Source organism: Trachypithecus francoisi, unplaced genomic scaffold, assembly GCF_009764315.1.
Source record: "Trachypithecus francoisi isolate TF-2019V2 unplaced genomic scaffold, Tfra_2.0 Lachesis_group8, whole genome shotgun sequence".
In the NCBI taxonomy this organism is placed as follows: Eukaryota; Metazoa; Chordata; class Mammalia; order Primates; family Cercopithecidae; genus Trachypithecus; species Trachypithecus francoisi.
In genome coordinates this window covers 69,371,039-69,397,901 of record NW_022681473.1, presented here as the reverse complement: position 1 = coordinate 69,397,901, position 26,863 = coordinate 69,371,039, and the positions used below count along the sequence as shown (strand labels likewise).

Below are 26,863 nucleotides of genomic sequence, written 5' to 3'. Positions count from 1 at the left end.
TCTTTCAGGATGTTAAGATTCGCTGTGAAATTTCAGGGCTAGAAAGAATAAATGGCCAGGCAATCAGTGACCACTTTATATTAATCTATTTGCCATCTTGAGGGCTTCATAAAACTCTACACACGGGAAAAAGTGAACTTTGTAGAACCTTTTTTTTTTTTTTTTGGCAATTTTGCTTTTTATTTTCCCAAGAGCCATTTTTGTAGCTATCTTGGTTGATGTGTATTGAATGTACTTTTGTTATACTAAACATTAACTCCAAGCTCATGGATTTTCCTTATATAGCTTTCCTCGCTTCATAATTTGGCACAAGAAGGATTCTTAGTGCCGAGTGTTTTCTTTTTCTCCTGGTCTCTTCTCAGAGCCATACTGGCCTTTCACCTGCTTTTGTATCTTATTTTTGAAATGGCCTTGTTCTCAGGTTTTATTTTAAATGTTGGTTGGTTCAATCTTTGCTGCAAATGGCTTTCATGTCTGTGGAAGATAGGAAAAAAGAAAGAAATCAACAAATTAAACTAGAAGTGATTCCACAGGCACCTAGAGACAAAATTATTGCAAAAGATCATAGAGATCAATGCCAAGCTGCGCCCAACCCCAACTCCTATAAGAATTTGAAGACCAGAAAAGCTGGATAACTTGCTAAAGATTACAAAGTATTGATGAGAATATGTCATTCTCATTATTTTCATGAAGATAACATTCTAGAGAGCTGTATTTTAACACATAAAACAAACTTTCATAATATGCCAAACTGCTTACCCTAGTTATCTTTGAGAAGGGGGAATATACTAAAAATTTTTCTTTCTAATTTTCTGAGTTTGCAATGTTGTTTTGAGCATCATTATTGTTAATATCATGGTTAAGGCTATGAGCATTAGAGTCAGAAATGTGGATTTGAATCTGGCTTCCATTTACTAAGCTATGACTTTGACTTTTGGGAATGCTTCTTAACCTCTCTGAACTGCAGTTTCTTATTCTGGAAGATAAATGTATTAATACATACTTAGGTTGAGTTAACTATGAAGGGATTAACTCTAAGGTTCTTGGCTATTTAGTACTTGGCCCATGATGATCACTCCATAATAGTGGCCACTAGTACTGCTACTATTACGTATAATAGAACACTTGATATGAAACAGTGTCTTTGGATACTGACATAGTGTGATCATTATTGAATTATTTAAACATTTATCTCCTTAAAGATTAGATGCTTTCTTATGCAGTTTTTCAGCATATCTTCCAGTTCATTTTATCACTCTGTAACTTCAGAGGAAGCACTGTGGTCATTAGTTCTTGCTCTATCAAAATGATATTTAACTCTTGGATACCTCAATCAGAGCCTGATCCTTACTATAATTGAAATAAAAGTTATTGAGCCTTTTCTGCATTTTACGCCAGAGACCTTGCCCTGTGTTGCCAGGGAAAATCATTAACCATTGTAAAATTTAAAAATCCCTATTGCTGCTCATCTTGGAGCATCCTATGCTCCATCAGTATACACACAATTTCTTGTGATAAAGTACCAGAAATGTCATTTTACTTATTTAGATGTACTATACTATTGCCAACCTACCTAGAGATGGCACAGTCAGAGATTGGAAACTTAGGGCCTTCTAATTATTGAATTTATTGTTTGGACCAGACCTGGATTGTTTGGCCCCTTTTAGGTACTGAGAACCTCAGTGACATATATCTGAGTATTTTTCTGTGTTTGTAATGTTACTGTTTGTGAGGATGTGCTTTTTAGTTTACAACTGAGGAAGCCTGTCATCATCATTAGTACTCATTCATTCAGCATGAGCACCTGTTTTATCTTAGGCACTAGAGATGTGAATATGAATAAAACATGGTTCCTGTTCTGGAAAATGTCATAGTTTTTCGGGGGAGAAAGATAAATAGTTACATTTCAAAGTGGTATGTTCTATATAATAAACATGAAAAAGTGTTATATACAAGAAGGAGCAATAAATTTGGAGGAATGGTAAGGATTCAGAGAGGAAGTGACAGTTGAGCCAAGTCTTGAAGGATGAATGGGAATTTTCCATTTGGAGGGTAGAGGAACAGGGGAGGAGGCAATACAGGGTAGGGAACAGCCTATGCAAAAACCTAAGGGCATGCGTGGGGCACACTAGGAAAGGAGAAGGTCTTCAGAGTGGCTGGAGAAAAGGGTGTGTGGAAAGAACTGAGTTGAAATTAGGAGTTGGGGCTGGGCGCGGTGGCTCAAGCCTGTAATCCCAGCACTTTGGGAGGCCGAGACGAGCGGATCACGAGGTCAGGAGATCGAGACCATCCTGGCTAACACGGTGAAACCCCGTCTCTACTAAAAAAATACAAAAACTAGCCGGGCGAGGTGGCGGGCGCCTGTAGTCCCAGCTACTCGGGAGGCTGAGGCAGGAGAATGGCGTAACCCGGGAGGCGGAGCTTGCAGTGAGCTGAGATCCGGCCACTGTACTCCAGCCCGGGCGATAGAGCGAGACTCCGTCTCAAAAAAAAAAAAAAAAAAAAAAAAAAAAAAAAAAAGAAATTAGGAGTTGGAATTTTATTCTTTGGTACTAAGGAATCATTGAAGATTTTAAAATTAGGGCTGACATAGTCAGATTTGAGTTTGGAAACCTGTAGTTTGGGACTGGAGGAAGACAGGTGCCAGACACCAGTTAAAAAGCTGTTGTTTTCTAAGCAGGAGACAAAGGTTTACACTGACAATAGCTGTGGAGATAGAGAAAAGCTGTGAGATTTCAGAGTTTTCCGAGATATAAACAACTAAATTTTGTGATCAAAATGATTAGGGCCATGTGATAAGTTGGGGAATGTGGGATCTGTCTTGGTTGAGTGGGTGGATTAACTGAGATTAACAGAGCTGGAGGAAATATGAAAATAAAGTCAGGACTGTTCATTTTGTCTTTTGTTTGTTTTGGGGAACAAGGTCAAAATTTTCATTTTGTACAAGGTAGGTTTAGTTTTTTCAGAAACATTCTAGTAGGCAAGTCTGTAGCTGAATCTTGGAAGAAAGGCAACCATAGTAATATTTTTGAGCTCCTACTGTTTATTTTTTCAATAAAAACTAAGGTTCTCAGAGGTTAGCAGATCATGGTCTTAGGAAGGTAGCTGTAGAACCAAAATATAAATTCCTAAGCTTCTACCAGTTGGGTCTTACTGAAATGGCAATTGAGAGAAAAATAAATCCCTTGATTTTTACCATAGTTACTTTGTTTCCTTTCCCAGAGTATCTTTACTAAAAAAACAAACAAACAAACAAAACTAATATATATACAAAAGCCATCTATTTTCTACACTAAGTTTTCTGATCTTAATATTATTTGGCTAAGTGACAGATTAGGTGTACTCGGGATCATAGCTAAGGAACCTCAAACAGCTTGTTTTGTTCTAACAAAACCTTAACATTTAAAGATTAAGTCCTCAAGAAATATTTATTACGTCATACACGCTTGATCTAATCTCAGCTGTTACTTGGTTTGAATGTGAGGGAAACAATAAGTATTAAAGAATGACAGATGTAGTGTCTACTTCACTATAGGAATTTAAGAATAAGGGATTTTTCTCCCCATTTGGATGGTTGAGCTATAGTCCCCTGGAATCAAGGGAATAAAGTAGTTCCTCAAAATCTCTCACCTCCAAATTTCAGGGGTAATGCGCCATTGATTGAAAGACTTGAGTAGTCGTGAAGGACTTGAGTGGGCCTCGAACAAGGTGAACTGCTATATGTATCTGATGTTCTTTTTTCATGTGTTTAAAAAGTAAATGAACACACCTTATCTACATGAAATTCTAGTTTTCGCTGTTACTATCTAGATTTTCTATGTGGTTTCTTGGGCTGTGGTGTTTTTTTCTTTACTTTGTTCTTGATTGCTGTGAAATGTAGTTGCCTGCTGTTTAAGGCAGCTGCAGTACAGTGTACCCAGAAGTGGTTATGTTTCTATATTTAGTAAAACCATAGGATTTGTGAAGCAGTTGCAGATTCCTTCAGGATAAAATGGCTTCTATAAATGTAACTTTTTTTTTTTTCTTTTTTCTTTTCTTTTCTTTTCTTTTTTTTTTTTTTTTATTTAGACAGGATCTCACTCTCGCCCAGGCCAAAACGCAGTGGCATGAACATGGCTTGCTGTGGCCTCAACCTCCTGGGCTCAAACGATCCTCTTGCCTCAGCCTCCCAAGTAGCTGGAACTATAGGCACAGGCCATCATACCCAGCTATTTTAAAAGATTTTTTGTAGACGTACATTTTCACCATGTTTCCCAGGCTGGTCTTGAACTCCTAAGTTTAAGCAGTCTTCCCAGGAAGTGCTAGGATTACAGGCGTGAGCCACTGTGCCCAGCCTCAATGTAACATTTTTAATGAAACGATTATTATCACCCATTAGAGAAATATATAGCAGCAAATATGTGTGAGTCTGTGGACAAGACAGAGGCACACAAAACTTGTTTTTATTTCCTTAAGAGCTCAGTGAATATTTTAAATCCTTAAAATTAATCATGTGAATTCTATTTTTATTCTCTTAATCTTGAATTGCAGAGCTTTTACTCAAGTGTTTACCTTTGGTCCGACCTTCCGAGCTGAAAATTCTCAGAGCCGGAGGCACCTGGCAGAGTTTTATATGGTAGAAGCAGAGATTTCTTTTGTTGACAGCCTTCAAGATCTCATGCAGGTAGGTACACAAGTTTTAAAATAGCAGGTATCTGTGACATTAAAATGTTTCTGTATATATTTTTACCTCAGACATTTATGTGTTACAGGTATTCATAAAGTGAAAAGAAGGGAGAACTACTTAATAAACACTTACTAAATGCCTTTACTGTAATAGTTTAAAATACAAGAGTCAGACAGATTTAAGTTTATATCCCAGCTCTGCCATTAGCTTTGCTGTGAAGTTACCTGACTTTCATGATCTTTAGGTTGCTCAGCTCTAAAATGAGAAATATTGTACTTACTCCTAAGGTTATGTGAGGGTAAATGGAATTGTGTATATAATATAAAGCACATAGCACGAGGTCTGGAACACAAGCAGGTTCACTAAATAGTAGCTCTGATTTGCTAGGAAAATAAACCAAACATCTTTATAATTATCTAAATGTTTGTAATACTTATATAAACCCCTATGTAGCTATATTAGAAAGCATCCACAGGAGCTGTCAGGTCAGTTAAGCAGGGGAAAAGGCTGGAGAGAAGGTCATGGTCAGGCAGCAGATCATGAAAGACCTCGTGTTTCAACACCATGGTAAGGAGTTTGAACTTTACCCAAAATTTAAGGAGCAAGAGTTCTAAGTTGGAACATGAAGGTCAGAGCTGTATTTTAGACACATCTTTTTAGCAGCAATTTGAGCAATGATTTAGAGGTAGATGAAAGTAGAGAGGCCTTGTTAGGAGGCTGTAGACATAATCCAGACACTGTACACCAGTGGAATTGGATGGACCAAGATTTGATGCTTAACCACTCACGTGCTATGTGACCAGCTTAGACAAGGGACTTAATCTCTCTAGGCCTCAGTGTCCTCATCAAAATTCCAATACATAGGAATAAAAATTTCTACTTTATAGGCTACTTGAGAAGATTGGACAGATTATATATGTAGTATATATCTATTATATACATATATATATGAAGTACTTAGCATAATTTATGGCACTTAATAAATACCCAGGAATTGTTAACTGTTAAATTATGAATTGTCTATTCAGAAGCATTGTGGTTACTGTCTTGTTTGGATTTGTAATTATGGGATGTTTATTTTAGTGATTTTCATCAGCTCTCTTTTCTATTCATTTATATGTCTTTCTACTCTTACCCAGTAAATGACCTATTTCCACTTAAAACATAAATACCATATATATCACAAATAGAACAGACTATTTTATTACCCTGTCTTGAGTTGGATTTCCTAGTAAACAAAACTCTAGGGCAGAGTTGTGTGGGCAGGGGTGTTATTGGGAAGTGCTCTTGAGAACAGCATTCGTAAGGAAAGGAAAAAAGTCACATTGAACAGTAGAAAGAGTGAACTGTGATGCACTTACAAACAGGGGCCTTAGCCTCTTCTTGGAACTGGAATGGTCCTTTCCAGTTGTCCCATTGGAAGGCAAGTGGGTAGCACTTTGTGCCTTCCCATATCAACTAGTCATTAGACATGATTAGCCACTGGAAGGGGCATAACCTTGAGTAAGGCAGCACCTTTGGGTCTCGACAGTTCCTGATGAAGCACTCAACTATAAACTATCAGCAGTTAATAATATTCCTGGATTCCCGTATAGGGCACCTGGCTCTGAAGGGGCATTCTGACCACACAATGTAGCATTTCACTTCCATACCCTCTTCACACTGCCCACTGAGCATTTTCATCAGTCCCCATGAGACATTTTTGGTTATCCCTATTAGGGAATGGGCAGGGAAGGGAGAGAGTGGTCATTATTAGCATGTAGTTGGTAAAGGCAGGAGTGCTATTCAGCAATCTAAAGTACACAGCCACCTTCTCCCCAGTAATTAGCTGGCCCAAAATATCAGTAGTGCCGCTGTTGAACAACCATATTCTGGACTGTAGGAATTCAGGATCTGAGCTTCAGAAGGAGTCAGCGTGCATTCCTTAAGTAGCTTTCAGTGTGCATTCATTAAGTAACTTTCACCCCCTAATTCTTTATTAATTTTTGTTCTACAGTTATATTTTACCATATGACAGAGTTGCAAGATATTGTTTATTTTTCTCAGTTATATTAGTAAAAACATTGAGGAATAAATAGATTAAGCTACATACCTTTTTAGTAAGTGTGAGCAGAATTCAGTTACAAATTTTCACCTTTGCATTCAGTCAATAATGCCATGAAATTATTTTATTCTGCTCTAAATATTTCAAGTGGAGCATTTCAGTCTAAACTTAATGTTTATAATTAGTCATTTCTTTATTTCATTTTCTTTTCCTTTCTTTTCTTTTTTTTCTTTCTTCTTTCTTTTTTTGAGACAGGGTCTGAGCTCACTGCAGCCTCCGCTTCTGGGCTCAAGCCATCCTCCCACCTCAACCTCCCAAGTAACTAGTTCTATAGGCACACACCACCATGCCCAACTAATTTTTTGGTAGAAATGGGATTTCACCAGGTTGCCCAGGTTGGTCTTGAACTCCTGAGCTCAAGCCATCCGCCTGCCTCAGCCTCCCAAAGTTCTGGGATTACAGGCATGAGTCAGCATGCCCTGCCTCATTTTCTCTTTTTCTTCCATTTCTTCACTTTGTTTTTATCTGTAGATGTCTTGACTGATGGATTTTTAGGCTAGTTTCTTAAGCTTTGGTGATTAATGTCCTGGAATACTGTGAACCAAAAGATCACACGTTTTATTTAGAGCATTATCTTGTACTACCTTAGCTGGTGTTATCTCAGATATATTCCAAAATAAGTCGGGAACTAATTAAAAAGGGTTGGACTACCCCAGAGAGATCAGTTATCCAGAGAAAACAGTTACTTGTTCAGTGGCTTTAGATGGGGTGGGCCTGGGCAAGGAGGTAGCTTCAATGACATTACTCCCTGAGACTTGCATAATAGCTATCTGAAGCAGTTTTGATTTATCCGTTCACCAGTTGAAGGACATTTAGTTTATTCTGTTTTTGAAAGTAACGAACAAAGTTGCCGTAAATATTTATGTGCAGGTTTTGTATGAATGTAAAGTTTCATTTCTCTCTGTTTTTTTTGTTTTTTGAGGCAGGGTCTCACTCTGTCACCTAGGCTGGAGTACAATGGTGCAGTCGTAGCTCACTTCAGCCATGAACTCCTGGAGCTCAAGTGATCCTCCCACCTCAGCCTCTCAAGAAGCTAGGACTACAGGTGCTATTTTTAAAATTTTTTGTAGAGACAGGATCTCACTATGTTGCCCAGGCTGGTCTCAAACTCCTGGGCCCAAGGTATCCTCCTGCCTCTCAGCCTCCTAAAGTGTTGGGATTACATGTGTGAGCCACAGCCACCCAGACTCATTTCTCTTGGGTAAATTCCTAGGAGTGGGATTACTAGGTCAATGTTTGATGTGATGTTTTATAGTTTTCATTGTACAGATCTTTTATATCCTTGGTTAAATTTACTCCTAAGTGGAGTTATCTCTTGGTATCCAGAAGGGATTGGTTTCCCGACCCTCCCCACTCCCCGCCATTATGGATACCAAAGTCCATGGTTAGTTACGTTCCTTATATAAATTATAAAGGTTCTTTCATTTTATAGGAAAGAAATCTGTATTCCAAAGTGACTGTTCCATCTTGCATTCCTACCAGCAATGTATGGAAGTTCTAGTTCTTCATCAGTACCAAGTACTGTCAGGCATGTGTGGTGGTTTTAAGCCATTCTAAGAGCTGTGTATTAGTATTTCATTGTGGTTTAAATTTGCATTTCCCTAATGCTTATTGATGTTGAGCATCTCTTCGTGTATGTACTGGCCATCTATATGTCATCTTCTGTGAAATGTATTTTTATTGCCCATTTTCCATGTGGCTTGCTTGTTTTTTTCACTGTTGAGTTCGGAGAGTTCTTTATATATTCTAGCTACTAGTTCCTTGTTGGATGTGTGGTTTCTGACTGTGTTCTCCTAGTCAGTAGCTTGGCTTTTCATCCTCTTAATTTTGATGACATCTAGTTTATCATTTTTTCTTTAATGGATTGTGCTTTTTGTGTCAAGTCTAAGAACTCTTTACCTAGCCCTAGATCTCAAGGATTTTATGATGTTTTATAGCTTTAGCTTTATGTTTTTCATGTAAGTCTATGATCCATTTTGAGTTAATTTTTGTGTAACATGAGACATAGAAGTTCTTGTCCCTTCCTTTCCTTTCCTCTCTTCTCTTTCCCCTTTCCTTTCGACCTCTGGATAACTTCTTGCTCCAGCACCATTTGTTGAAAAGGCTGTTAGCTAAACTTCGTCTATTGAATTGCTTTTGGGTCTTTGTCAAAAATCAATTGGTCTTATATATATGGATCTATTTCTGAATCCTCTATTCTGTTCCATATTCTATTTAATATTTTACCACTTCAAGTAAAACAACAGTCTTACTACTATATATTTCCCTTTGCCTTCACCCCTTTGTCTTATAGTTGCCATATGCATTACAGGTTCTATGTGTTAATTTCCTATTGCTGCTGTAACATGTCATCACAAACCTGGTGGGTTAAAACAACTCGAATTTATTATTGTATTCTTCTGGAGGTGAGAAGTCCAAAGTGGATTTTACTGGTCTAAAATCCAACACTGCTAAAAGGTGTCAGCAGAGTTGCATTCCCCTTGGAGGCTTCAGGAGAGAATTAGGTCCCTTGCCTCTTACATTTTCTAGAGACTACCTGCATTCTTTGGCTCACAGACCTTACAAACTAGTAAGGTATCATCTTCAAATCTTTCTAACTCTCACCCTCATGCCTCCCTCTTTCAGGTAAAGGATCCTTGTGATTACATTAGTCCCACCACATAATCTAGAATAATCTAGAAAAATCTCATCATTTAAAGATTCTTAATCACACATACACAGTTTGTTTTACCAGGTAGGCTAACATACTCATGGATTCTGGGATTGGAGCATGGACAGCTTTGGCAGAGGGATAAATATTATTCTGCCAATCACAGTTCACATATGTTGAAAACCTCTGCTGATGTTTGAATTTTTGCTCTCAATCACCATATATATTTTAAAGAATTTTAGAAGAGAAAAAAACATCTGTTGTATTTACCTACATTTGGTAGTAATAGTAAATTACTGTTGCTATTGTTCTTTCATTACTCAAGTTCCAGATTTCCTTCTCTGGTCACTTTCCTTCAGCCTAAAAAATTTCCTTTAACATTTAAAAGCATTTCTGCTGGCAATCACTTCTCTTAGTTTTTCTTCATTTGATAAGTTTTAAATTTTATTGTCATTTCTGAAAGATGCTTCCACAGCATATAGAATTTTGGCTTGACAATTATTTTCTTTCAGCACTTTAAATATAGTCTATCTTTTGACCTCTGTAGTGTTTGAGAATAAATCCAGTCTTGAATTGTTGTTCCAATGTAAAGGGTCATTTTTCTCTCGTTTCTTTAAAGATTTTTTTCTTTGTCTTTGGTTTTCAGCTCGTGGATTTTGATGTGTCTAGGCATAATTTTCTTTGAGTTTATCCTGTTTGTGGTTTGGTGAGCTCCTTGAATATGTCTTTAGCCAACGTGGGGGAGTTTTCAGCCATTATTTTTTCACATATTTTTTTCTGTGCCTTTTTTTGTCTTTTCTGCTTCTGGTACTCCAATAACACGAATATAAAACCTTTTGATATCGTCCCATAATAATAAGCAGTGCTGTGATGCTCGGCTTATTATTAGTGAGTCTGTTTTTCTTGCTTGCTTGCTTGCTTGCTTGCCTTCCTGCCTTCTTGCCTGCCTTTCTGTCTTTCTGTCTTTCTTGACAGAGTCTCACTCTGTTGCCCAGGCTGGAGTGCAGTGGCACGATTTTAGCTCACTGCAACCTCCACCTCCAGGGTTTAAGCATTTCTCCTGCCTCAGTCTCCTGAGTAGCTGGGATTACAGGCACCTGCCACCAGACCCGACTAATTTTTGTACTTTTAGTAGAGACAGGGTTTCACCATGTTGGCTGGGCTGGTCTTGAACTCTGGACCTCAAGTGATCCGCCCACCTCAGACTCCCAAAGTGCTGGGATTACAGGCGTGAGCCACCATGCCTGGCTAGTATTTTTTCTTTCTGTAATTCAGAATGGGGGGCATTTCAACTGAACTGTCTTCAGACTTACTAATCCTTTCCTCTTTTATCTTCATTGTGATAATGAGCCCATCCTGTGAAATTTTTCTTTCACATATTTTCCAATTCTAAAATTTTAATTTATTTTTAGTTTCTTTTTCTCCACTGAAAAGTTCTATCTTTCTGTTTTTAAGAATGTTTCGTTTACCTGTGGAAGATGGTTATAATACCTGTTTTAAATTGTCAGATAATTTCAATATCTGAGTCTTCTGTGCATATTATCTATTGATTATTTTTTCTCATGAGAATTCATAAGATTTTCCTGGTTCTTTGTATGTCCGGTAATTTTTAATTATATCCTGGATGTTTTTAATGTCATGTTCTGACACTCTGGGTTCTGTTAAAATCCTTTGGAAATGGAATTATTTTTGTTGTTGTTTTTACCAGTTATTAAACTGGTTAGATTCAGAATGTAAGTTTTATCTTACTTTCTGTTGGCATTGGTTTCCATGTCAGTTAAGTTTTCAAAGCCTCTGCTATGCTATTTGAGTCTTTCTGATGCATGTGCTACTCATAGTTAGTCTGGAAATTGCACAGTGATTTATATTGTAGTTCATTGTCGGAAGCTTTCACTGTGCTTCTTTGGGTCTGTTTCACATATACATTGCTTGGAGGTGAACCCTAGCCTTGTGTTACTTCATACACAATTAGAGGGTCACCTTCTCCTATTCTTCAGAATTTCCTTCACACTGTCTGGCTACCTGAAGCCCCCCATTTTGGTTTCTCTGGCCAGAAAGACAGATTTCTCCCAGGTCTTAGTCGCCACTATGTTATTCATTTCCAGGTGACTGTGGCCACCATTGGGTCAAACTGGCAAGAGAAAATATTCAAAAAAAAATTAATAACGGGCTGGGTGCAGAGTAATCTGTACCCAGATTATGTAATGCCTGTAATCCCAGCACTTTGGGAGGCCGAGGCGGGCAGATCACCTGAGGTCAGGAGTTCGAGACCAATCTGGCCAACATGGTGAAACCCCATCTCTACTAAAAATATAAAAAATTAGCTGGGTGTGGTGGCACACACCTGTAATCCCAGCTACTCTGGAGGCTGAGGCATGAGAATCGCTTGAACCTGGGAGGTGGAGATTGCAGTGAGCCGAGATCATGCCACTGCACTCCAGCCTGGGTGATAAGAGCAAGACTCTATCTCAAAAAATAGTAATAATAATAATAGAGATTACCCACATCCACACTCTTCAGACAGCAGTCTCCCTTTCCCAGTTCCTCTGTTGCAGAAGTAGGTCTTATCTTGGAGTTTTAGGTGCTTGTGCCACTCACCCTGACAGTGCCACTCCACAACTGGGTCTACCTTTTGGCCAGGAACAGAAGAGAGAGAAGAGTAGGGGACAAAACAACCAAGGATTTTCCTGTAAACACCCTATCCTACAGGGACTTTACCAGACTAGTAGTAGAAGCTTTCTTCCAGAAGTTTTGCTTCCTATGCCTACTAAACAGATCAATGTTTTACCCCCAAATCAAAACCAAGAGACAAAGGAGATAAAAATGGAACTAAAATTCATCTCCATTTCAGATTATTAATCAAGTTGACTAGTTCCCAGTCCACCTATCATTGTTTATTTTTCTGAATTGCTCTTTGTATTCTGACCAGAGTTGTGTTGTGTTGTTTTGGTTTTGTTTTTGTTTTACTTTTAAGTTCTGGGATACATGTGCAGAACGTGCAGGTTTGTTACCTAGGTATACATGTGCCATGGTGGTTTGCTGCACCTATCAACCCATCATCTAGGTTTTAAGCCCCACAGGCATTAGGTATTTGTCCTAATGCTCTCCCTCCCCTTGCCCACCATCCCCTGACAGGCCCCAGTGTGTGATGTTCCCCTCCCTGTGTCCATGTATTCTCATTGTTCAGCTCCCACTTGTGAGTGGGAACACGTGGTGTTTGGTTTTCTGTTCCTTTGTTAGTTTGCCTAGAATAATGGCTTCCAGCTCTACCATGTCCCTGCAAAGGACACGAACTCATTCTTTTTCATGGCTGCATAGTATTCCATGGTGTATACAGTATCCAATCCATCACAGTATCCAGTCTATCATTGATGGGCATTTGGGTTGGTTCCAAGTCTTTGCTGTTGCAAATAGTACTGCAGTAAACATGTGTTCATGTGTCTTTATAAAGTAGAATGATTTCAAATCCTTTGGGTACATACCCAGTAATGGGATTGCTGGGTCAAATGCTTTTCTGATTCTACATTCTTGAGAAATCGCCACACTGTCTTCGCAGTGGTTGAACTAATTTACACTCCCACCAACAATGTAAAAGCATTCCTGTTTCTCCATAGCCTTGCTAGCATCTGTTGTTTCCTGACTTCTTAATAATTGCCATTTTAACTGGCATAAGGTGGTATCTCATTGTGTTTTTTATTTACATTTCTCTAATGACCAGTGATGATGAGCTTTTTTTCATATGTTTGTTGGCTGCATAAATTTTTAATTTGTACTGTGGGAGGCTGAGAAGGGAGGATCACTTGAGCTTAAGAGTTCGAGACCAGTCTGGGCAATACAGCGAGACCTCATCTGTAATAAAAAACAAAAAATCAGCTGGGTGTGGTGGTGCATGCCTGTGGTCCCAGTTACATAGAGGCAGGAGAATCTCTTGAGCCTGAGAGATCAAGGCAGCAGTGAGCTATGATTATACCACTGCCCTCCAACCTGGATGACAGAGCAAGACCTTGTCTCATAAATAAATAAATAAATAACACTAACAATGACTGAAACATCATAAAATAGATCTGGTTGTCACTGGTATTTAAGTGTTTTCCTATATCTGATTATATTAATGTACTTCCATTGACAATTATGCCTTCACTGTGCTTCCACCCTCAAGAGGATCTACTAGTATGCAACAGAGGAAGAGAAGATACCTACCTTTAAGGCAGCCTGTACTTTATACATATGTGCACCTTTGTGAATACACCATTTAGAAGACCTAATACTGTCTCGGTGATTTAAAACCAAGAATGTTGGTTGTGAATAAAAACATTTTAGAAATATTTTCCATTCTAGTCACTTTTTTCCTTCTAAGAACAAGTTTCTATTATGAGTCTCCTATGGACACCCATGGAAGAATAATCTTTTTTGTTGTTTTTTGAGATGTCACCTGGCCTGAAGTTGCAGTGGCATGATCATGGCTCAGTGCAGCCTCAACCTCGCAGGCTCAAGTGATCCTCCCAACTCAGCCTCCTGAGGAGCTGGGACTACAGGTGCGCACACCACTATGCCCAGCTAATTTTTCTTCTTTCTTTCTGTAGAGACAGAGTTTTGCCATATTGCCCAGGCTGGTCTTGAGAATAAGTTCTTATATACTGATTTTTGCTGTATGCTGCTTCATGTTATTTTTATTTTGGCCATTAGCAAAGCAAAAAATGTATATATTTTATTTAGATATATCATCATTTCTGTAATTTTAAAGTTGACTTTCATTTATCAATGAGTGAATAAACCACTTTTCAAAATGTTCTTACTGTTGACAAGAACTGATGTTTGTTGTGTGCTTCTCTGAACCAGTACTAAGCTAAGTGTGACACGTGGTTTATCTCATTTAATTCTCTCAAACCTCCTATAAGTTAGGTGTTGTTATTACCCTGATTCTACAAGTGAGTTTATTGAATTTTGGAGAGACATTGATCAGTTATAGCTGTTCATTTGACATCTCATTTCTTTACCAGTATTGAAACTGTCAACATAAGATTAAAACATTTCCTTTTTTCTTCCTCCCTGCCACACACCAAGGAAATTGAGATGCCTGGAAAACTGAACCAGTTTTTCATGGTACATTCAAGGCTTAAAAGACTTAGTGGATTTGTAGTTGCTAAAACCTGGAGTGCAGTCCTTATTGAGCCCTGAACAGGTTTTTCATGTAAAATTGCTTACGTGTCAAGTGATTCTGTTTCATTTCTCTTAGGTTATAGAGGAACTCTTCAAGGCTACAGCAATGATGGTTCTCTCAAATTGTCCTGAAGATGTTGAACTCTGTCACAAATTCATAGCTCCTGGCCAAAAGGTAATTAGTTTTGTGGATAAAGCCCAATACATCTACTGTTTAATGTGTTAATTATACATAATGAATAAAATTGTATTTTTAAAATTTTATTTTTTGTCTTCTTTTTATTAAGGACAGATTAGAACATATGCTAAAAAACAACTTTTTAATGTAAGTAGATGTTATACTTTCTTTGAACTTTATTCATTCTTTATCACTGTATTTATCACACTATATTATAATTTTTTAAATTTATATCTGCTTATATAGATCCTATATATATAGTGTATATATATAGACACTCCCCAGATTCCAGGCAAGATCCATGTTCTAATTATTTTTATAGCTCTTGTGTTTGGTTCATAATTGATAATCAGTGTTTCATCAATAAATTAATAAATCATAGCAAGATAAAAATCTAGTAATTATTAACTATGTAACTATAATTCAAACTCACACTAAACAAACTAAAAAACATGCTCGATGTAGGTTACAGCAAGACAGGAATTCAGGAACAGAAAACTAAAAGATTACCACAGTGATCAGAGTGAGAGTTAATGATGATTTAGACTGTGTATTAGGGTTCTCCAGAGAAACACGACCAGCCAAGTTTGAGGGTGGGGTGTGTATTGGGGAGAGAGAGAGAGATTAAGAGGTTGATTGTAAAGAATTGGCTCACATGATTGTAGAGGCTTGTTGCGTTTAAAATCTAAGGGGGTAGGACAAGCTGGAGAATCAAGGAAGAGTTGCCATTCAAGTCCAAAGGCAGTCTCCTGGCAGAATTACTTCTTTTTCAGGGGGAGATTAGTCTTTGTCTTAGTAAAAACTTCAACGAATTGGATTTAGCCCACCCACATTATGAAGGGTAATATAATCTGCTTTTTTCAAAGTCCATTGATTTAGACATTAATTTCATCCAAAAAACACCTTCATAGAAGCATTCAGAATACTATTTGACCAAATATCTGGGCACCATGGCCCAGCCAAGTTGATACATAAAATTAACCATCACAGACCAGGATAGTGGCAAGAGCTCCTATTCTGAATATATTTTAGAGATAGAACAAACAGGATTTACTGAGGGCGAGAGAGAGGAGTTAAGGGTACCGTCAATGTTTTTTTTCTCCTACAGCTGCAAAAATGAAGTTGCCATTAACTGAAGTTGGGAAATCCTTAAGAGAGTACTGGGGCAGGAGCTTTGAGAGGAAGGGATGGTATCAGGAACACAAACATTAAGATTGAGATGCTTTTCAGACATCCAGCCATAGATGTTGAATAGGCAACTGAAAGTGTGGGTCTGGAGTTTTATAAGATAGTCTTGGACATGAGTATATTGATAAAAGTGGTCATTACGTAGATGAAGAAAGAAGTAATTTGGCCTTCTCAAGGAATCTCTGCTGGTGACCGAACAACCAGGGAAGGATCTTAGTTTTCCAGCTCTTATCTAATGAAAAGATTCAAAATGCAGAAATAATACTCACGATTTGTTGAATATTTACCCAGACAGTGATAAAATTTTAATGTATTAGTAGCTTATTTTATCTTCACAACTCCAAGTAGTTATTATTCTCATTCTACAGATTGAGAATCCCTGCAAAGAGGTTGAGTAAAAGATGAAATGGTGATTCAAGCTCATGTTCATCTGATTTCAGAGCTCAGACTTTTAACCTGAGATTTTCATATATTTGGAAAGGCACTGGAAGGGTACAGTGGTTGTAGCTGCCCCACTATCCTTACGACTCTTACATGTCACTTAACTCTTGTGCTTTGGAGTCCTTTTCCATAAAATGTTAAGGTTGGAAAATGTCCTCTTGGGCTGTGCCATTTCAATCATTGTCATTGTCACAATCCATTCTGCATACTACAAGTCATAGTTGCAGTTTGAATTTGTGGGGAGAGGAACATCAGCAAGATGATGAATAGAAGGTCCCAGCCTTCACCACAGAAAGTCCATTTGGCAACTAGTCACATACAAGAACATCTTTGTGAAAATCCCAAAACTTGGGAATGAAGTTGAGACACCCAGATGGACCACAGAACAAAAAGTGCATTAGAAGGGTAGGAGCAATGGCCTCAATTTGATTGAATCCTCCCTCCCCTAAGTAGGCACAGCACCACACAGAAGGTTCCCCTGGGCACACAGTTAATGCAGTGGAAAAAGAGACAGCTATCCAGTTTCCCCAGCATTCTTCGATGCTTCCTACGATGCCCATTCCTGTCTCACAGGGAACCCTGGGGGTAAGGTCTGGACTACCAGGAGTCAAGTAGGAACAAAGGAGTGGGGGCAGTGCTCACAGCAACCAGCACACGGATCTTGGTGATAGCTGTATTCTGCCAGCAGGAGCACCTGATCAGAGATACCAGCCAGTGGCATAGCCCATTTACAAAGCCCAGCTGGCTGCTGCAGAAGCTCAGTGGGAAGGTCTATCTGCTTTGAGCCCCTGCAGGGCAGCCACGCCATCTAGCCTCAGCATCCACCCCTATGCTTTGCTCAAACAGGCAGACATCACAAATGTTTTACATTTGTGTAAAATACAAATGGCCAATAGGTTTATCAAAAAGTATCCAACATCACTAATTAATAAAATGCAAATTAAAACCACAGTGAGATATCCCCTCACACCCGTTAGGATGGCTGTTATCAAAAAGTAGAATGAGACACGTTGGCTCATGCCTGTAGTCTCAGCACTTCGGGAGGCTGAGGTGGGAGGATCACTTAAACCTGGGAGTTCAAGACCAGCCTGGCCAACATAGTGAGACCTTGTCTTTACAAAAAAAATAAAATAAATTAGCCAGGTATGGTGACATGTGCCTGTAGTGCCAGCTACTCAGGAGGCCAAGGTGGGAGGACTGCTTAAGCCCAGGAGGTTGAGGCTGCAGTGAGCTATGATCATATATGCTGCTGTACTCCAGCCTAGGAGACAGAGCAAGACCTTGTATCAAAAAAAAAAAGTCAAATGATAACAGGTATTGGCAAAGATGTGGCACTTGGGAACCCTTGTATACTGTTAGTGGGAATGTAAATTAGAAGAGCTGTTACGGAGGATAGTATGGGAGGTTTCTCAAAAAACTAAAAGCATATTTACCATATGATTCAGCAGTCCTACCTCTGGGTACATATCCAGAACTGAAGTCAGTATGTCAAAGAGATATCTGCACTTATATGTTCTTTCCAGGACTATTCATAGTAGCCAAGATATGGAATCAACCTAAGTGTCCATCAGTGGATGACGGGAAAAAGTAAATGTGTGTATACACAGTGGAATACTATTCAAAGGAAATCTTATTTGTGACAACATGGATCAACCTGGAAGACTTAATGCTAAGTGAAAGAAGCTAGGCACAGAAAGACAAGTACTGCATGATTCACTTTGATATGAAATGTAATAAAGTTACACTTAGAGAAGTAATGAGTAGAATGGTAATTACCAGTGGCAGGTGGGGGGTTCTTGAAGGGAATGGAAAGAAATTGACCAAGGGGTACAAAGTTTCATTTAGATCAGAGGAGTAAGTTTTCAGGATTTACTGCATAACAAAGTGACCATAATTAATTGTAATGTATATCTCAAAATTGCTGAAGGAGTAGATTTTAAATCTTCTCACTACAAAAAAAAAAAAAAAATGAAGCATATGAGGCGATAGATATGTTAAATACCTTGATATATTCATTCCACAGTGTATAATACCAAAATCACATTGTATCCTGTAAATACATAAACTAGTTATTTGTCAATGAAAAATTCAAACATTTTAAAATAAATGTATATGTTTGATTGTTTGGTGTCTACTACCTCTGTGAGGTCAGAGGCTGTGTTTAAATTGCTTACTATTATGCCCCCAGGACTTAGCACAGTGCCTCTAATAGACATTCAGTAAATACTGAGTAATTGAGTGCACAAACAGATGACTTGAGTAACCTTGGCTGTAAAGGTTTTCTTCTTTAGGCTGGATTCTCTCCTGAGGTTTCTTATTGGCTCATGTCACTATTTACTTCAGTCACTGAGGGTAGTGAACCATGATTCAGAGAACCTGGATTGTAATCCTGGCCCTACCATTTACTAGCCATTAATGAGTAAATTAATATTTTTTAACAAATATTTATTGACTGCCTAATACGAGTTAGGCACTTTGCTAGTTGTTGAGAATAATGAAAACAAACATTTATTTTTTTTTTATGGAGTTTAAAATCTAGAGAAAAAGATGAACAGTTAAATATTTATATGAATAATTTAATTACAACTATGAACTTGATGAATAGTGAATCTTTCGCTTTTCTGAACTTCAGTTTCCACATCTATAAAAAATACTCTGTCTTATATTGTTGAAAGGATTGAATAACGATACTGTTAAAAGCAATATGTCAGACTAGATAATTTGAAAACACCCTTGCTACAAAACATCTAAAAATAATACTTAAAATATTATAAGATTGTTTTAAATATGTTGTTGAATTCACTAGAAAGGAGGAGAAGTTCCAGGTGCTAGAAATGAAGAAGGAACCAAACACCAGAGTGATATGCACAGTTGGTGTGATGCTGAGGATTCTCAGGGTGTAGGGTAGGGAAACTGGAGGGCGATTTTCCATTCTTTGAAACCAGAGGTTTTAACAGCAATGAGAGGACATGAGAATAGCCATAGCAGAATGAATTAGAACCAAGATATCCCCTCAAATGCACACACATATACACAAAGCTAGAACTGGCCAAGGACTACACCCTTAATGAAAGGGCCAATTAGAAAATAAGCAAACAAACAGAAAATTGAGCTAGCCAGTGTAGAGAATTTACAGAGAAGTGTAGAAGTATGTATGCTTTAGCCTGGGCTTAAGGATAGAGACAAAACAGAAATAGTCTGCATTGAGAATTTGCGGCCACAGTTGGCCCTTAAGTGAGCCTAGAGTTTGAATTTTTGTTTCCTGTGTAGTTCAAGAATCTTCATGCTAGGGCATTAAAATAAAAATTTTCAGTTAGTGGTAACACTGGAGTAGCTGTAGAAACTAATATAAAACCAATCTTGAAGTTTGTACCCTCAACCCAAGTGGCATGATATTCCCAAAACAAACTCTACTTAAGATAATCTCACAGTCCAAATACACAGGGAAATACCTACCATGAGCAAGAACAGCAGACATAACAAACAGCATTAGATTCCCAAGAAGTTCAGAGGACAGTAATGGCAATAGATTGATAAAATAGTATCTTCACATAGTTGAAAGAAAATACCTGTTACCTTAGAACTGAAATACTGGGCAACAATAACTTGTAAAACTGAAGAGGTACATTCATAGTTGAAATGTTAGTCCTTGTGTTGTTTGAAAGGAAGAGAGAGAAACTGGTGAACTTTAGACCTTTTTTTTTTTTAAAGAGATAGGACATCGCTCTGTCATCCAGGCTGGAGGGCAGTGGTGTGATCATAGCTCACTGCAGGCTTGAACTCCTGAGCTCAAGCGATTCCTCCTGCCTCAGCCTCCTGAGTAACTGAGACAACTGGTGCAGGCCACCACACCCGGCTGCTTTAGACTGTTAAGTCAGATATGCATGTTAAAATATGCAGGGTAGCCACTAAAAAAAAGCATAATGAGATGGTGCTGGTCCGATGACAGTGATTATTAAGTCAGCAACATCAGAGGTATCAAGTTGAGAAATAGGTTGTGTGGTGGTGCCCTCTGTACCACCTTGGCATCACCTTTCTGCTATTTCATGCTATTTAAGGCATTGATGCTGAAATTTCTGAAAATACTGGTGTAGCTGAATCTACTGTTGAGTTAATCCTAAAAACGGTAAAGAGAAAAGAAAAAACAGGGAAACAAGGAGAAAAGAAAAAACAAAAGAGAAACTTTTGTTTTATGCTTCTGTAGACTGCACTGTTAATTATTGAATCTGTCTAGATACCACGTGACTTGTATTCTTTTGAGTAGATTTCAGCATATTTTTCACTACCTGTTATAAGTATTTTATATGAAAATGTGCTATTTCAGCAACTCGTGTAGTAATTGAATTTAGCCTTTATGTAGAAATTGTATTCAGTTTATTTTACATTTCCTTTATATTATTATGTTTCTGAAAATAGTACTTAACCTTTTTTATTTGCTCTTCATTTATCTTTCTGTGTGAATTTGAGGCAAAGGATGACAATAATTATCTTTGTTGTTTAGCAATTTTACTCCAACAGCTTCAGAATAATGAATTTTCTTTATTCAACAATGAAAAATGTGAAATATGAAGGTAGTTCGATGCCGTATCATTTTCTATCACAATGTTTTTTCCTCCTTTCTTCAAAGCACTTTGGAAACAGTTTCTGGAAAGGAGAAGAGATATTATTTTCTATATATATCAAGAAAAATACTTAGTGGAGAGAGTTGTTGGAAGCCATTAAGGATATCAAATGTCAGAACTGTAATTTGAACTTGAAAGTTCTGCCCCTAATGAAGGTATTGGGGAGTGGAGTGGAAGACGTGGAATAATGAGGTATTTAGAGATGAGAGCCAGTAATGAAACAGTAACATACCAATGGTACAAAATCTACTGCTTGTTATTTTGACTGCGCTTTTATTTCTTAGTGTGATTGGTAGATCATACCAAGTAATCAATATAATAGAACGATAGAATGCCTAAGCAGAAAAGAACTTTATACAAGATAGTTCAATATGCTTATTTTACAAGTGCAAATAATTTTTAAATGTTTGTATAACACATTACAAAAATTAATAACATGCTTTCACAACGTTGAAGTGACTTACATAGCTAGTAGTAGAATCAGATTAAGTGGTAGAATCAGATGAAGAACCCAGAGCCCATTTTCTTTTGTTTTGATGGAACATATGAAACTCCAAGTGTTTTAGGCATTATCTTAGCCATTAAAAGTGTATACTCTGGAGTCAGCAGATCAAGATTTACCATTTACTTACATCAGTAACCTTTGGAAAGTTAATGATCCTCTCTAACCTTCTGCTTCCCTTCTGTAAAATGCTAATTTTAAAATCATTATTACTGCTACTACCAACACAACTAGCGCCACCATTACTACCTTAAAAATTACCTATTATTAATTCTAGATTTTAATTTGAATAGATTTTCCATCTTCGGAAAAAACCTACCTTTCAAAACATAGCTGTAGGGGCTTTATTGTACTGTATGATACAATACAACTCTTTCTGGTTAGTTGTTACGTATATGAACTTCATTTTTGCTTCAGAGAATAAGTTTGTGCTGAATAAATTATTTTTTGAGCTCAAGGTCTTTCAGAAAGTTTGTAGATTTTTTGTAAAAAAAAAAAATCCATACTGATGCAGTATTTTACCTATAGTTTACAAGCAAACTGACACTTTCATGTTACTGGTGGGTATACGTTGTTATAAAAGGGGCAATATCTTTGGCAAAACCTTTCAGAAAATATAAAAATTGCAAATTTTCATCTAACAATTCCACTTTTGCCATGTGACAAATTAGTGTATAATAACTATTTGTAATAATATTAAATAGGTATATATAGGCATGTTTTATAACAGCAAAAGATTAGAATGTGAAATGTCAGGTCACTGGTTAAACTAATTACGATACATCCACAAAATGGAATATTATATAATACAAAAAGTGAAGAATTTCTTCATATACACACAGAAAGATCTACAAGGTATATTACTCTGTAAAATTAGATGTGAAAGAGTGTGTATGATATGTATGACATCTATAAAAAAGAAAGATTGTGTATTATTTACATATCTATATAAATAAAATCCTCTAGAGGGATATTCACAATACCGGTAACAGTGATTGTGTGAAAGGAAAGGAACTAGGTGTCTCTGGAACCGCAATGGAAGGGAAATGTATACTCTTTTATATATCTTGATTTTTTTTTAACTACGTTGGTAAGTTACCTATTTACATAGTTAAATTAAAAGAAATACTTGCGTTGACTTTCTTTAGGCATGAGGGTGTCTTCGTTGAGAGAATCAGTATCTTCCTAAATAGTTTTATAATGCTTAGAATATATTACCAGGCCCTTAGTATGACCTGAAAGAGTCCATGTGATCTGACTTCTGACTGCCTTTCCTATGTAATTTGCTGTGCATGATTCCTCTTGTTCAGCATGCCCTAGTCACACTGACTGCCCTTTTTGTTCCATGAACAAGCCAAACTGTTTCTCACCTCAGATCCTTGTACTTGTTGTTCCTTTTGCCTGGAATACTCCTCCCAAGAGACTTCTGTGGTTCATTTCCTTACTCGATGAACACTTCTGTTCAGATGTCAGAAACTTAGGCCTTTCTTGACCATCATATCTGAAATGTCACCCCAAACCCTCTCTGTCTTCTTACTTCACTTTATTTTTCTTCATAGCACTAATGGCTACCCATTTATACTAATATACTATGATTATCTTAGTAATATACTATTATACTATTAGTAATATACTAATATACTATAAGATACTATACTAATAGCTGCCTGATGTTTGCTCTGTCTACTCTTTCCTCACCTGCATCTCTCGCTCTTTCTTTCTCTCTCACAGAAACACACACACACACACACACACACACACACACACACGCACGCACGAACGTTGGCTCCTTGAAGGCTGAGCTTTATTTTTATCTCCAGCGTCTAGAATTACGTGTAGTGCCTAGTAGGTGCCAAGTATATGTCTGTTGGATAAATAAATGAATTAATCATGAATTTTAGGAGAAAGTCTTTTGCTGTTGTAGTCTCAGTATTTCATACGTTTTATTAGGGCATTGGCATATCTTGGATTCAGAGAATAATCTTTACTTGCTTAAGTGACTGGCTTTGCTGTGTATATTGCAAGTAGACGAGGAGTGAGGTTATTGAATGGTTACTTCTCTTTAGGCAAATCAGACTTTTATAGGATTAGATCAGCCTTAATTCCTGATTATTCAGTATTCCCTCATGACCTCACAGTGTGATATAGGAGTAGGCTTTTTCTGGTTTTAAAATGAACTAGTTAACAGCAGCCCAATTGTATTGACTTTTCTCTGCTTGTATCCTGTTTTCCTCCAGCATTTCTTATACTGAAGCAGTGGAGATCTTAAAGCAAGCATCCCAGAACTTCACCTTCACCCCAGAGGTAGTATTTTGTGTGTATATACATATATGTGTGTGAAAATGCTTCCTTCTTGTCTTTAGCTTACTTTATTAAGAATCCTTCAAAATCATCTTATTTCTGTTATTAGCAAAATATGGTATTTGCTCATTTGTACACAGACTTACAGATTTTGTTTGATATTTGCTCAATCTTGTTGAGATGCTTAAAACAGAATTAATTTAGAATAAAAATAAGTTGTATCATTTGGAATAGCAGTGACTAAGGGATTATAAAGGAGAAGCCCATGTTTAGGAAGATGAAAATTCTAAAAAAGAAAGATAATCATAGACTATTACTTTAGAGGTCAGGTGTTGGAGCTCATGCCTATAATTCCAGCACTTTGGGAGGCCACGGCAGGCAGATTGCTTGAGCCCCAAAGTTCAAGACCAGCCTGGGCAATATAGTGAGACCCTGTCTCTACCCAAAAAAAAAAATGAATTTTTAAAAAAATAATATTACTGTGGAAGTCAACTAATTCTGTGTTTTCCAAAGTATATTCTGAATGACATTAAAAGATGACCAATGAAGGAAGTTATATTATCAAATAAATTTAAGCAACATAACTAAACAGGTTTTTTTTTTTTTTCTTTTTCCAGATTTAGTGCTTGCAGAAACAGGTTTGTTTTTCAGTTGAACTTTATAGAGCCTTTTAGTTTGTGAGCCACTCTGGAAAACACTGGGGGTTTTTTGTTTTGTTTTGCTTTTAAAGAACTTTATATTTAAGAGATGAAGGTCTCATTATGTTGCCTGAGCTCATCTTGAACTCCTGGGCTCAAGGGATCCCGCATTTCAGCCTCCCAAGTAACTGGGACTATAGGAGCATGCCTCAGTACCCAGCCAAGAATTATTTTTTCTTTTCTTCCAAAAATTACTTGATAAAGATTGTATAGGCCAGGTGTGATAGTTCACGCCTGTAATCCCAACACTTTAAGAGGCCAAGGTAGGCGGATTGCTTGAGCCCAGGAGTTTAAGATTGCAGTGAGCCATGATGGACTGCAGCCCTCCAGCCTAGGTGACAGAGAAAGACCTTGTCTCTAAGAACAACAACAAAAGAAGATTGTATATATTCAGGGTATACAGCATGATGATTTGATACACGTATACATTGTGTAATAAATTATTACAGTCAAATTAGTTAACACGTCTGTCACTACCCACAGTGTACATTAGATCCGCAGAACTTGTTCGTCTTATAACTGAAAGTGCGTACACTTTGATCAGTATCCCCTCATTTGCCCCATTCCCAGACCCCTGACAACCACTGTACAACTCTGTCTTTCTGTGAAGGAACTCCTTTATTTATTTATTTATTTATTTATTTTTTGAAAGACAGGATCTCTCAGTGTTGCCGAGGCTGGAGTGCAGTGGTACAAACATGGCTCACTGCAGATTCCACCTCCCGGGCTCACATCAGTCCTCCCAACTCAGTCTTCCAAGTATATGGGACTACAGGTGCGTGCCACCAGGCCTGGCTGCTTTTTTTATTTTTTGTAGAGACAGGGTTATGTTGCCTAGGCTAGTCACGAGCTTCTGTGCTTAAGCACTCCTCAGCTTCCCAAAGTGCTGGGATTAAAGGCATGAGCCACCGTCCCCAGCTAGAGCTTTTTTATTTTATTGGCAATGATACAGGTCCAGAAGACCACATGATCTGTCAGTGGGCATGTGTATAGTGTTGGAGGCAAAACTCTTTGTTCCTATTCAAGTTATTTTTTTCCTATAACTGAGATACTGCCAAACAAGTGGTAGTAATAAGGTAATGTTAACCTTTGTGTTTAAACTATTCCTTGTACCAGTTCAATCCCAATTAAGTCAGATCTTTATATATTACAAAAGTAACCTGTGCTTGTTATATTTATAATCAATTCTTTGTGTAAGTTTTCATTTCTTTGTCTCCTACCCTGGAAGCTTCATGAAGTCAGGGATTATAACTATTTTTCTTACCACTTTATCCAGTATATCATATGGTACCTGGAATTTAATAGGCACATTAGTATTTGCTTAATAAATCTATTGAACAGAGTTAATAAATATTCATCAAAGAGCATCTCACACATGAGTTGATTCTTTTTATTTAAAAAGAAGTCACCAGCCGGGCACTGTAGCTCACAACTGTAATCCCAGCACTTTGGGAGGCCAAGGTGGTCAAATCACAAGGTTCAAGACCAGCCTGGCCAACATAGTGAAACTCCATCTCTACTAAAAATACAAAAAAAAAAAAAAAATAGCCGGGCCTGGTGGTGGGCGCCTGAAGTCCCAGCTACTTGGGAGGCTGAGGCAGGAGAATCGCGTGAATCTGGGAGGTGGAGGTTGCAGTGAGCCGAGATTGTGCCACTGTACTCCAGCCTGGGCGACACAGCCAGACTCTGTCTCAAAAAAAAAAAGTCACCAAGAGAAGTCATTTAGCCAAAGATAGGCTCAATATTAGGATTATTATCTTCTGTCACTTAATTTCCCGAGACTTAGGAACAGTTACTGTGGAAGAAGCATAAGGCACTATTAAAAACTGATTCTGAACTCAGAATTTTTTTATCCCATTGTAAAGTAGACTTTGTTTTCCTGCAGGTGCTGTATTATCTGCTCCTGGGAGGTGAGGGTAGGGGAACAATGGGGATACAGAAAGCAGTGTTTATCTACTGGCCTCAGCTTTCATCTTTCCAGGCCTGTAGGTGTTCTTGTTAACAAATAGGTCTCTCTGGTTTAGTCAGCTGTGTAACCTTAGCAGCTCGCTCCACACATGGAGCCTTAGGAAGATGAAGCCCTTGGAATTGATGCAGGTTATTTTCAGGTGCTTAATTGTATATTTCACCTCTGTCTTCTCTTTTGGTCATTTCTTTCTTCTCATTACAGTGGGGTGTTGATCTACAAACGGAACACGAAAAGTACCTGGTGAAGCACTGTGGCAACATACCTGTCTTCGTTATTAATTATCCATTAGCAATCAAGCCTTTCTACATGAGAGATAATGAAGATGGCCCTCAGCACACAGTAAGAAGAGATACTAAATAAATTGGGGTTAGTCCTCTTGGGGTG

At 37.8% G+C, this 26,863-nt stretch overlaps 1 protein-coding gene across 8 annotated transcripts in view; it reads left to right on the top strand.

Moving 5' to 3' along the window:
- The window catches only part of NARS2 (asparaginyl-tRNA synthetase 2, mitochondrial), a 141,603-nt gene that overhangs the window by 86,365 nt on the left and 28,375 nt on the right, over window positions 1-26,863 (top strand). For all 8 annotated transcript variants that reach the window (XR_004435662.1, XR_004435661.1, XM_033204335.1 and 5 more), the window contains 5 exons: window positions 4,531-4,663; window positions 14,657-14,755; window positions 14,868-14,905; window positions 23,749-23,815; window positions 26,681-26,818. Coding sequence is in view for 6 of the 8 variants with exons in the window: in XM_033204335.1 (XP_033060226.1) it covers window positions 4,531-4,663; window positions 14,657-14,755; window positions 14,868-14,905; window positions 23,749-23,815; window positions 26,681-26,818 (475 nt within the window). In the remaining 2 variants the exon portion in view is untranslated. The remainder of the gene's footprint in view (window positions 1-4,530; window positions 4,664-14,656; window positions 14,756-14,867; window positions 14,906-23,748; window positions 23,816-26,680; window positions 26,819-26,863) is intronic.